This window comes from Glycine soja, chromosome 11, assembly GCF_004193775.1.
Source record: "Glycine soja cultivar W05 chromosome 11, ASM419377v2, whole genome shotgun sequence".
NCBI classification, from domain to species: Eukaryota; Viridiplantae; Streptophyta; class Magnoliopsida; order Fabales; family Fabaceae; genus Glycine; species Glycine soja.
The window spans coordinates 8773737-8786797 of NC_041012.1; the positions used below are offsets into that span (position 1 = coordinate 8773737).

The following is a 13061-nucleotide window of genomic DNA, read 5'->3' on the forward strand; positions in this document are numbered from 1 at the left end:
TTTTTGTACAACTTGTCGCCCAAGTGCCAAAAAGCGGCTCCACATCTATCTAGTATCTACTTGCCAATTCACTTCAGAAGCCTCGAAAGTCTAAAGGAAAAGGAGGTACTCGTGGATAAATTTTTCCGTAAATATTTAATATAAAAAAATCGACAAATATTTTATAAAAGTTAAATTTATTTATGCATAAATTAAAAATATTTTTTTTGAAAAAACTAATATGATTTTTTTATAAATCAATTTATAAATAAATATATGTATGTTTTTTTGTTCTCACACATTCAAGTGATATATATGTGTATTTTTTTCTCACACATTCTAGTGATATATAATATATATTCATAACAATTATTACTAACCAAATGACCTTAATTACTTAAGAAAGGGGTTATTGAGTTATTATGAAAACTTTTTTGTATATCGACTTTTTATTTTAAATATCCAATTTCGATAAAAAAAGATGAGTAGCATAAACCCAAACCTTAACCTCAATCAACAAATTAAAGCATGGATGTAAACCTATAAAGTGTTTTTTTTTTAGGTTGCAAATAGTTGGTGGTAAAATGAAGTTTCCTAAACTATATTCACTCTGATAGAGATAATAAAATACATTTAAGCTTTAGATGTGGAAGATCCTTATTGATGAATATTGAAATTCAAGGACCGACACAAGAATTAGAAACGCTTATGACCAAAGTCAGAAAGATAAAGGAGACCTTATAATAAATAGTAGCGACAAAATTCTTGAAGTTGCACCTGTGGTTCAGGACCAAAATTATTTCATGGTTATTATTGAAGACCCATGAGATGAGATGGAGTGTGTTGTTATTGACTTTCTTTTTTTTTTTTTTAGAATGAAAGATAGTTGTATTTCTTTTATTTTATTTTCGTTTTTATTTATTTATTTCAGTGCCCCACAACCTTGGTGTCTTTTCATTTGTACCACTATGAATTAAAGTGCATTTAGAATAACTAAAGGTTGGTTGCCTTCATAATTGTAATTAATGGTGCATTTAGAATTATTAAAGATCAACAGCTTATATATACACACATGAACATTACACTGGAAAGGAGACTTATTTTAAAAAATTGTGAGTTTATTCTCTAGGTAGTATTGGTGGCAGTGATAGTTACGATCATGATGATTATGATGGTAAAAATGGTGAATGTGATATTAGTAGTAGGGATGATGATAATAATGATAACAGTAGTGACAATAAATATTGTCTCATTGTCAAATGTGAAAGATGTATATTTGTTTTAAATTAAAGACCAAATTTACAAAATTATTTTTCTTGGTTTTAAGGATCAGGGTAAAAATATTTTTAAAATAATTTAAAATTTAAGCTCCATTATTATCAAACAAATTTTGTTTAAAAAATTGCATTTAAAATCCAAAAACAAAAACTCATAATCACCCCAAATGAGCCTAAAATTTTTCATTTTCAAGTTTTATTTTCTCATAATTAATTTTCAAAATGGGTAAATCAGAAAAGGAATTAATTATAAACAAAATATCATAATATATTTGTTGATTATATAAAATGGAAAATAAAACATGCATGATAAAAATATCATTGTTAATTATCTTTCTCTAAACTTGTAAAAACAACAGCAATGTCTATTGATTCTTATCAAATCAAAATACGTTGTTAAAAACGAATCATTAAAATATATGTATATTACATGGAAAAAAAATATAGACTTCATTACATGAAAAATTTGTAGAAAACATTATTTTGTTGATAATTTTTTATAAATAGTTAAATCAAATATTTTTTATAAATAATTAATTAATTGGTACTCATAAAATATGTCAAAATTATCATATTATTAAAATATTATAAATCACAAGATTAACTTAAATTAAAGACGTTGATTTGGTGTAAATCTAAAAACTTATACTTGTGTCAACGGATCTATCCCGTATATAAACATTAACTGACGGAAATCATCCTTTTAGTTATAGTTTTATAATCACAGAGAAGAGAGCGAAAGACGAAATTTACGATAGCTTTTGAAGGTACCAGTTTTTGTCATCACTCTCTCAGCTGATCGGTGCTTATAGATCCAGCGTCAGCAGGTTAGATTGTTCTTATTTCATGCAATTTTCGTTCGTTCCATATGATTATCTCTCTCTTTAGTTTTCGTGAGTGTGCTCTTTTATTTTCCTTTGATTGATCTGCATTATTCTGGTGTTATATGATTTTGATTCTACTAATGTGTGCTTAAGAATGGAGCTAACTCAATTGGATCATGACGCCTTTATCGCAAATTTTAGGATTACATGAAATCTGAGTCGTAGTTGATTAGAATCATCACGTGCTTGCTTGTTCTGATTTAAGTTCTTTGTTTATTAGATCTGACCGAGTTAATTTTAAATGCCATGAGATAGTATAGACAGGGTGAGTTCCTTTATATGTGGTTGTGTTGTTTGCTACTTTTGTTGGCTTGGGGGTGATAAACAATGAATTCTCAAGGTGCTTTGCCAAAGGTGTTCTTGCTGTGAATTATGTGATTCTATTTCGTGTCTTTTGTGACGAAAAGCCTTTCAAGGTAATGCATATGAACTTCTCATTTCAAATTAATCCAAACTAGTTAGTCTCATTTGGTGTTACCAGGTTCTTGCTTTTCATGTATTCTAGGTTTTTTATTTTTGTAGTTATTAAAACCTTTTAAATGTAAAGAGCTTCAAAGTCTCTCCCAAATTGATTTTGAGTGATTGAAACAGATGAGTAGCGCAAGTTTGATGGTAAAAAGGGAGGACAGATATTGCCATGTGATATTTGTTAAGAGCACAGGAAGAATCTTCAAATATTTGTTATTGTTACCATGATGCATCACCAATTCAGCCTTTCTTTATCATATATTTTTTCTAAATCTGATAGTTATAGTGTTTTTTTAATTTTAATTCATATAGTTGTGAAACTATGTGTTAGTTAGATCTAGGTGATCTTTTAAACTATGAAAAAAAGAGCTAACAACTGCTAATCCTAATTTCATTTTTTTAAGAGTTTAATTTAAAGAAAAAGTTAAATTAATTATTACATGCTGTTAATGCATGCAAAGACCCAGACAACCCACAGATGAGACAAAAGGAGTTTAGGTGTAATCAACATTATATGAGGTTCTAGTTCTGCTTGGTCTTCAGGCTATATGCTTTTAATTTTTGGTCAAAAACTTAATGTATCTGATTTCAAAAGCCCAAAGACATACAGGGGTTGATTCTACTCCTGTTGGCTTTTTGGACCCATCATCCAACTTTATTTTATTTTTTAATTTATGACTTGGCCAATAGGTTGGCCCTAGCACTTTGGCCCTACAGGATTTTTGGCCATGACCGGTATAAGCTAGGGTGGCTCACATTGACTTGATATTGGGATCTGTGGCTCCTAACAACTTTATGGACTTTGTTTTTTTGGCAGATTCAATTTGACACTGGAAGCAATTTCTCATTTCAAAGATTAAGTGAAAACATGGTAGCACTTCTTGTCTCCTTACAGTCCCCTAGTTACATATTTAAGGAATTGTTTGATTTGCTTGACTATTTAATATTAATTATTTGATTTTCCTTTAACTAATTTATTTTACTTATCACTTTTTTACTTCTTAGTTCTTAAACTAAATTCATGTTGTAGCTACTCCAATTTTGTTATACATATGTACTTTTAAAACATGATCTAGAATTGCAGCCTGAAGGAACCTCCTAATATATTTTGATCTGCTTTAAAATTGCTATCTTGTATACATATTTTCCCTCCTTCTTTTGGTAAAATTCTAGCTTGAATTTGCTTCAAGATTACTGGTAATTTTGGATCTTCTATGTGTGTTTTTTTTCTTTTGTTTACCTAAATTTTAGCTACATAACTTTGAATTATTAATGTAATCCTAAATTAGTGGTGGCCTTGATTGTCTGAGCGATTTGCTCACCAAATGCTAGTTGGGTGTTGCTCAGATGGTGGGGGTGGGATTAGGTTTAGACAGAGGTCACAGGCTCAGTCCCTTTTGTAAACTGACAAAAATATAGCCTTTTTGACTATGAAGAAAAAGAATTCACTTGGGAGTGAGAATGTTATGCTCTCTTTCTACCTGTTCTTGACTTCCTCTATGTTTTTTTGTTTTACTTGTTGAACAGGTTGTCCTTGCTGCATCCATTGTGAGCAAATCTGGCAAAGGTGAGTTCTGTCCCTGACCTTTTTATTTGAAAGAACAGTCGTTATCTTCATTTTCTGTAATATGAACCTGAAACACAGGCTATATGGTTTTAGGAAATATGATATAAATTCAAAGAGGGGTAGCTGCTTTCCAGCAGCATATACATTAGTTTGACATGTGGGGAATCTACTGTCAAAGTTATATCTTTTGATTTGTTTGTGGCTCCTGATGTTGAGATTACCAAGTAACCAAATATGTTGTATACTACTACTAGCATGGCTAAAATTTGGATTCATGATGTGTATCTTTTTCTCTATGTTTTCTTTATCTGTATCCCATCACTCTCTGCCAGAAATATAGATTATAGGTTTATGAAATCCTTTTCGTACTTCAATAACTCAATCTGTTAGTTCTGCATGATTCTTAATATTATATCTTATTAATTGCCATTACTTAATTTTGTTAAATTTAAAATTAATTTATAGTTTGTACAGCAAAGCTTAATCTTTAATCATTTAATGTTGAATTTGGTGGTACCTAAGCCAAATGGATTCAACACCTATGCCCTTATACCAACAAACCTTTTGTGTTGTTTGCAGTTCTAGTTTCTAGACAGTTTGTGGACATGTCTCGTATCAGAATTGAGGGTCTTCTAGCAGCATTTCCCAAGTTAATAGGCACTGGAAAGCAACACACATATGTTGAGACGGAGAATGTGCGCTATGTTTACCAGCCAATGGAAGCACTATACCTGCTTCTTGTAACAAACAAACATAGCAACATACTGGAAGATTTGACAACTCTGAGACTTCTCTCCAAACTTGTATCCTGTTTTTATGCTTTATGTTTAATGTATTATGTTATTAACTCAATTTCTTTTCAATTGCTTGGTTTTGTCTTTAACTCAGTGAGACTTGCTGGCCTGAATCTAGATTTTGTTCTATGCCTTGTCTACTCACTATGCTATCATTTTGGTTTTTTCTTAGAGTTTTAACGATACAATCATTCAATTTAGGTTTCTCTTAAACATGGCATTTAGTATATTGATTTTTATTGGAAGGTTCAGGATGATTTAGGATTGATCAATTGGTTTGTACTGGGAAGTTATTTTAGCTTTATTGGTCAGTTTTAGAGCCATTTATTTATTTTTTTTGCTAAAATATCGTGCTTATATTTATAATTAGTTCACTCCTTAATACATTTAGGTTCCTGAATATTCTTACTCCCTTGATGAAGAGGATATTTGCCAAAATGCATTTGAGTTGATTTTTGCATTTGATGAAGTCATCTCTCTTGGGCATGCGGAAAATGTGTCTGTTGCACAAGTTAAGCAATACTGTGAAATGGAGAGTCATGAAGAGAAACTGCACAAGCTGGTTATGCAGAGCAAAATCAATGATACTAAGGATGTTATGAAGCGGAAAGCTAATGAGATTGATAAAAGCAAGGTATGAATGGAGGGACTTTGTGTTACGTTGTTTTATATTCAAAATTCTTGGAGTGCCCATTATTTATTCTAATTAATGCATGTGCTCTACAGATTGAAAAGAACAGAGGTGATAAAGGGGGATTTGGTCCTTTACAGTCACTAGGCTCTGGAAAAATTGAAAATAGCTTTAGTGATTTGAGCATAACTAGCAGCGGACCTGGTTTTGGAAGTGGCTCTGGTTTTGGATTGAGTTCTGATGTTGGTTCCTTTTCTACCAAGTCTAAAGGTTGGCTTTCATGGATTTTCATGAATTCTTCTAGAATGCTTGTAAATGTAATGATTTAAAAGGGCATCAAAACATGCTGTATCCTGGCTGTGGTTTATTCTATGTCAAAATTAACATTGCTAAATGAAGTGCCTTTTCATTTATGTACTCCTGTATTCTCTTCCTTAGGTGGTCCAACTTCATCTGCCACTGCTCCACCAAAAGGTCTTGGAATGAAGCTTGGTAAATCTCAAAGGACAAATCAGTTTTTGGAATCATTGAAAGCAGAAGGTGAGGTCATTCTTGAACATGTTCAACCAAAACTTGCTCAGGCAGCTGCCCCACCATCTACAGATCCCATTTCTTTAGCTGTTGAAGAGAAACTAAATGTGACACTAAAACGAGATGGTGGAGTCAGTAATTTTGATGTTCAAGGCACATTGTCTCTCCAAATTCTTGACAAAGAGGATGGACATATTCAAGTTCAGGTATCACATTATCGCTATCTCTCTCTACCTTGATGTGTGTGTGTCCACTGAACTTCTGGTTTGCACAACTTGAGTAGTTTTTTGAATAATTGGTTTTTCTTTTTTTAAAACAAACAATGATACTTGTTCCATTAAATCTCAGCAGCATTAGGTGAAAGAAGTTTGTATGACACTTTTTTTTCCTACAAGAACGATGACCTAAGCCTTTCCCACTAGGCATTATCAGTAGCATAGATTAAATGACATCATTGTGTTGTCAAAAATAATTCCTTAGAGGGGCCATTTAGATCTATAAAACAATTTTTTTTCTCTACTTAATTTTTTTTCCTAATGTTTTCTTTATTTTCTCCTCTCACTTTCTCACAGTTTGCATCCTCGTTAGTAATATTGTGGACTAACTTTCAAATTCATAATGTTTAAAAAGCAGCTTGTGTTAAAGATTCAAGGCTCAAATAAGTCAATTATATGTTTTAGCCAGACATTTTATTTGAGGGCTGTGGCATAGATGTTAGAACTTAGCAGCTTTTGGTGTGCCTTAGTCACTCAAGATCTTTTCATGAACAACCATCAACTAATACAGTTGTGTTTATATATGTATATCAGTTTTAGTCTTCTTGTGTTGCATAATAAAGCTGAGAGTTCTAAATGAAGCATGATGACATCATGACAACATGAATGAAAAGTCGAAAATAAAGGGGAGGAAGAAAAAAGGAAGGGATCATATACAATTCAGTTTGACAGAAAGGATGGAATGAAGAAGATAACGGTGGTTAAAATTCCTGTAGAGTGATAATAGTGCTGGTTTTAGTTTGATTGACCACGAAGTATTCTGGTGCTGTTGATATGTTGTGGCTTTACTGAAATAATCATTTTGGTTTGCCTGAATAATTATTTTCTTTTATCAAAAAAGAGTTATTTTTATATTTGACTCTCAACTTTCAATATTCAATTGATTTATTTTCTGATTGCTTAGTTTTATTTGTTTTGTTTCTTCCTGTAGTTTTTCAAATGTTTTGTATAGTAAATAACATTGCTTCAATATGTGTCTACTCCTACCATTCATCATTCTTTAGTGCTCTTAGGTTTTGTTTCTTACTCCTACCATCCATCATTCTCAATTGCTCTTAGGTTTTGTTTCTTGCTTAAGACTGGTTTTGAATTCTAATATCAATTCAGGAGGACAATTAAAAATATTGGCACTTGCACATTGTGCCTTGTTTTTTCAGGTCCAAACTGGGGAGAATCAAGCCATCATTTTCAAGACACACCCTAACATGAATAAAGAATTATTTGCCAATGAAAATGTACTAGGTCTAAAGGATCCCAATAGGCCTTTCCCCACGGGTCAAGCTGGTGGTTCTGAAGGTGTTGGTCTTTTAAAGTGGCGAATGCAAAGCACTGATGAGTCAATGGTGCCTCTGACAAGTGGGTTTATGAGTATAATTGATATGGCCTGCTAACTTTGCATTTGTATTCATGCATTAATAACTTAAAACACCTATTGCAGTCAACTGCTGGCCCTCTTCTTCTGGAAATGAAACTTATGTCAGCATTGAGTATGAGGCTTCATCATTGTTTGATTTGCGGAATGTTGTGATCTCAGTACCTCTTCCAGCTCTTCGAGATGCACCATCTGTTAGACAGATTGATGGGGAATGGAGGTGTGATATTTTCTCCTTTTTTTTTCTCTGAATAAATGTTAGTGGCAGCCATGATTGTTTCGGGTTAGAATTTGCTGTACATGATCTGGTTTGTCTTAAAATTGATCTTTGTTACTCATGTTAATGGTTAACAATCTTTGAAATACTGATTGGATTTGGATGGAACTAGAAAGCTCTACAAAACTAATGCTGCTCCCCTCCCCCCAATCCTTCCTCTCCTCCACTCCCAAGATCATCAGTTGATGAATTTTATCATATATATTTTGAAATCATTTTATTTCACATTTCTTTCTTTCTCTCTTTATAATTCCCTATAATTTGGCTTTGCAGGTATGACTCAAGGAATTCCTTTTTGGAGTGGTCTGTCCTTCTGATTGATAATTCAAACCGCAGGTATGCTAAATTTGGGGTGATAGTGTGATGCTTTTAAGAACTAACATATGCAGTGTTATTGTCATGGTATTGTTGAACTTGTTTTGTCTGACTAAATATGGTTGTTGCCAGTGGGTCAATGGAATTTGTTGTTCCACAAGCCGAATCATCAGCATTCTTCCCCATTTCAGTTCGTTTTATAGCAACTGAAACATTTAGTGACCTGAAGGTATGTTTGGATTTTCTTTCTCTGCATTCGACTTAAAGTTATGGTAAAAAATGATCTACTTAAAACTGACACATTTATTTAAATGAAGCTTTTATGGCTGGGAAATCTTATATCTAAATAGAGTATCCGTTCATTCAATTCGTTTACTATCATCTTTAATAATAGATTATAATTGACATATCTGAATATTGATTTAATGGGAGCCTAAACTTATACTATCACTTCTCTTTGCAGGTCACCAGCATCATACCGCTAAATGGGGGTAATCCTCCTAAGTATTCTCAGAGAACACAGTTGATCACAGAAAACTACCAAATTGTGTGATCGTTTTTCCTCTCGACACTGAGCTTTTATGACAGTTTTGCTTTTACATTCGTGATTCTTTTATCAAAGGGCTTTTCTTTGCCATGTTGCATCATTTTATTAAATTCGTAAATTCATAATTTGGTTTTACTTTTTGCAAGCATGGTGCAAAGTATGATTTTCATAATACGAAACTTAAGAGTGTCTTTTTACTCCAGAGCATGTATTATTTTATGTGGATGATGCCTTTCCCCTATCCCCATTCTCTGAATTGGAGATTGGAATGTATTAGATGCTGTTATTTGGAAGGGAATTTGGATTTAATGATGCCCAATACTGCAGAGGAAATTAAGTGAAGTACTCCAGACACAAAGTATGGAAAGGTGTCTATAACTTCCCCCCCAGGACCTACCCCCCAACCTAGAGTAGCTAGATGGGGAAGTAAAATTAAACCTTGTTCATACATGGGCTTCTCGGGTACGAAATGAGCCATTTCAAAAAGGTTCATTGCTCCGGCCCAGAATACTATTAATCCAGCATGGGCTACATGGGCTCCTAGTAGTTTGCCGGATAAATTGATAAGTCGGGCATTCCCGGCCCACCAAGCGAAACCGGTAGTTTCCTGGTCACGACCAGTTAAAGCTAAAGTTCCATTAAAGAGCGTTTTCACGTGGTAGAACCTCCTCAGGGAATATAAGGTTGGTTAAACGACACCGTAAATAAGATTGTTGCACCACCGACTATGGGAGTTAGATGCACTTGATGCGAAGAGTGAGTGAAATAGAAGCGAACCGTGCGTGGGTTTGGTGGCTTGGAGTTGGAGGTAACGAGCCATGAAAGGATATTATTGTGATGTTTGATGAGGGTCTGGAAGATGAAGACAATTTTTCTTTCCTGCATCACCGAGTCAAATCTAATGTCTACCTCCAAAAGAAATCACGTACAAAAAACACAAGTGACGGTGCAATTAATATATTGGCTCAATTGAGTTTAATTTTGATACAGTAAATGTGTTTTTGTCCTAAAATATTTTACAAAAGTCACTTTTAGTCTCTAAATAAAATTTTTAACGTTTTTTATCCTTATTTTTTTTCTTATGCTAACATTTTTAATTCTTGTCCTCAAGTATGACCATTAAAAGTAATAACGTGGTAGCTACATTGGCACTGGCATTTATTTTGACAATTTTATTCAAGTATCGTAATCTTACATTAGAACAACCATCTAAAACTAGAAAACCACGTTTGTTCTAGCGTAATACTTTAACGCGATTTCTAATAAAGATATTTATTAATTTATTAACCAATAATGTTAAGACACTTTTTGATTAGAACTTTATAAATAATCTTCTCTGTTAATGGCACAAGGCCTCTAAGTGGAACAAAGTAGATTGTTGAGAGATCAAAATCAAACACCCTATTTTGGACACTACAACTTGCTAGTAACTTGAAGAGACGCTACTAGACTACAAGGTTATAGCCTTTTCTTTTCTAATTTAACCACGAACAAACTTGGACAACCTCATTTCACACTCAATCAATTCGCAATAATAGAGACCCTTTTTTTCTCCTTAGGATTTTTCCTTTTTTTTCTTTTGAATTACCCTGCTTAGGAACTGAAACCATTTTTGGGTTTCCATTCTTCAATTTAGTTCGTGATACAGGCATATTTCCATATTTGTATCCCCGTTTTATTGTGCGCGCTATGTGCACCCACTCCAAAAGTTAAACTTTATTGGCAACTAATGACATCAAAATGCTTTTAATTCTGCCCTCTTTCGTGAGTAAGAAAAGTGAAACATTATAATCTCTAATAGCTTTAATGCAATCCAGCATGTTAACTAAGAGAAGATGAGAGAGAACAATTGGTGAGACTGCCATAATGATATAACTAAGGATAAAACCCCTATAAAATAAGGGTGTTTAAAGTGAACTATAAAGACTTACAAAAAAAAAAAGTGAACTATAAAGGCTATATTTGTTCTTAATTTAGTTTGAAGTATATCATGATTTTATTTCACTGAAAATTAGGAGTAAATATTGTTACATAAAAAATAAAACTCACTTAAAAAAGTTTTTTCTCCTTATTAAAATTTGTCCAATGATTTTATTTTCGTAGTGCATGTTTGGAATGGCATCACGCAACCATGTTTAACATAATAACCACGTCAAATCCATTAAAACAACACAAAAACAAAAATAATTTGTGTTTAAAGGACGCATATCATCCTAACGCAACACCAAAGCAAACATACCATTAAATGTTACTTTTTAGTTTTTATATTTTAATGTCATGGTGTAGGATGGGATGGTGACAAAATAATTTACTCTTTTGATTTGATCAATGTTAAATATTTTTACATTCTTATTTAATTATAAATAGATGTGCATGATAAATTGAAAATATAATTTATTTACATTAAGAGTATAAAAAATAAAATTTCATAAATAACAAAAGTTTCTTTACTTTATTTTCTGTTTTAAAAATATTTATAGATAGAATGTAAAAATAGTTTTTTTTTAGTTTCACAAATGACATCTGAAATACCTTGCTATAAACACAGGTGTATGTATTTTTTAAAATATTAGTTTTTTATTTTTTATATTTTATTTTCCTGACACATTTAATGTGATCTTTCTTTCTAATTATTTTTTTTATTTACAAAGTTTAAATTTAAGATCTTATTTAAATAGATCGAATTTAGTTTCACTCAACCCAATAATTATTTCCACATTATGCTTTAAGATATTGATATTGATCAATGATAAGTTTATTTTATTTTTTATTTTTATTTTTTAATATTAATTATTTATTTGAAACATTACTCTAAAATATTATTTTTAATATTATACTTTAAGATATTTTTTAACCATTATACTAACAGACTTAATGAATGTGTGGTGTCTACTTAAAAGCATTTTTTTTACTTTATTTTATATTTGATTGAAAATATTTTAGGATATAGGATAAGAGTAATAGTAAAAAATATAATATGTTTAACAAATTATTTAAATATTTAAAATTAATAGTAAGAAATATCAATCTATTTAATTAAATTATACTTTCTTTAGAAAAAGGAAAATTTTGATTTTAAAAATATCAGTTTATTAAAAATTGATTTCGAAAAACATGTTATGTATCACTATATTTTTTTTATTATAAAGTAGTTCCCGAAAATTGAAACTAATCTACCCACGAACAGAGGTTACAACTTAGAAGTGTAGGTAGAACTTAGAAATAGTAAACTAGGCTCACGTGACCTTTTATTAATTTTTTTATAATAAAAAATCAAGGTTAGTATTCAGTAGAATTGCATCCAAATTATTTATTGAAATCATAGCCACACACTTTTCACAAAGAACATCTGACGGTTTACATTAGCTTAGGCATGATGCAAGACTCTGTCTATAAAGTTAATTGAATGAGTTCTTGCTAACTATAATTCTTCAATAAAATACCATCAGGATTCAGGCAAAACTAATCTTTCCCGGGCAGGAAATTTGGCTCATTATTTTGAGTAGAATGTGCTTTCTTAACTATTTGTTTGTTTGTTTTTATTATTTAAAAGAGGTAAATTCAATATCTTATTTAAGGATTAAAGTTGAATTCTATTTGGACTAACATAATATTTGTATAGAATTTAATAAATTTCTCATTAGAAAAAGATAGTTGCTATAAAGCCCGAACCACTTGGGCCAAACTTGGTCGCAAAGTCACCCTTCTCTTTAGTAATTTTTAAATTAGAGAACTTGCCATCCATTTATCAACTCCAAATGTCTCCTCTCCCACTTCTAGCAAAGTTGAGTGTTAATTTGATTACATATAACTTATAAGAGACAACATTTCCATTTAGCCTATATATATACCATACATTTTTTATAATAACTTTTGTATCCTCTTATTTTTCATTTTTTATTAGGGGAATAGTGCATCTCATGCATCTTTAAGAAATTAACTATTCTAGATCACTCTCTGGCTAATGCCACCAGTATAACATATACTTCGATTTGTTCCCAACAAAAAACGAATCTCCCACAAAATAAACTCTGTCATGGCTGGCCATCACATGCTGGCTGGCCACATGATCTCCCTCTTTGACATAAATAAGTGTACTAAATTAACTTTCCTAACATGCAATGAAAAAACCAAAAAGAAGGCA

General features: G+C 31.7%; 1 protein-coding gene across 1 annotated transcript; it reads left to right on the forward strand.

The window, feature by feature from the left end:
• The first annotated feature begins 1950 nt into the window (after positions 1–1950).
• On the forward strand, positions 1951–9210 carry LOC114376329 (coatomer subunit delta-like). Its single transcript, XM_028334410.1, has 12 exons — positions 1951–2083; positions 3426–3479; positions 4136–4175; positions 4755–4978; positions 5361–5603; positions 5696–5870; positions 6039–6337; positions 7564–7762; positions 7845–7998; positions 8329–8391; positions 8503–8599; positions 8834–9210. The coding sequence occupies exons 2-12, from the start codon at positions 3477–3479 to the stop codon at positions 8921–8923; spliced, it is 1587 nt and encodes a 528-aa protein (XP_028190211.1). The 5' UTR covers positions 1951–2083; positions 3426–3476; the 3' UTR covers positions 8924–9210.
• Positions 9211–13061: the final 3851 nt, after the last annotated feature.

Excerpts from the sequence above, each read along its gene's own strand:
- LOC114376329 (XM_028334410.1), top strand. Across the intron at positions 8,392-8,502 it reads ATTGATAATTCAAACCGCAG|TGGGTCAATGGAATTTGTTG; the intron begins GTATGCTAAATT and ends GGTTGTTGCCAG. Across the intron at positions 8,600-8,833 it reads AAACATTTAGTGACCTGAAG|GTCACCAGCATCATACCGCT; the intron begins GTATGTTTGGAT and ends TTCTCTTTGCAG.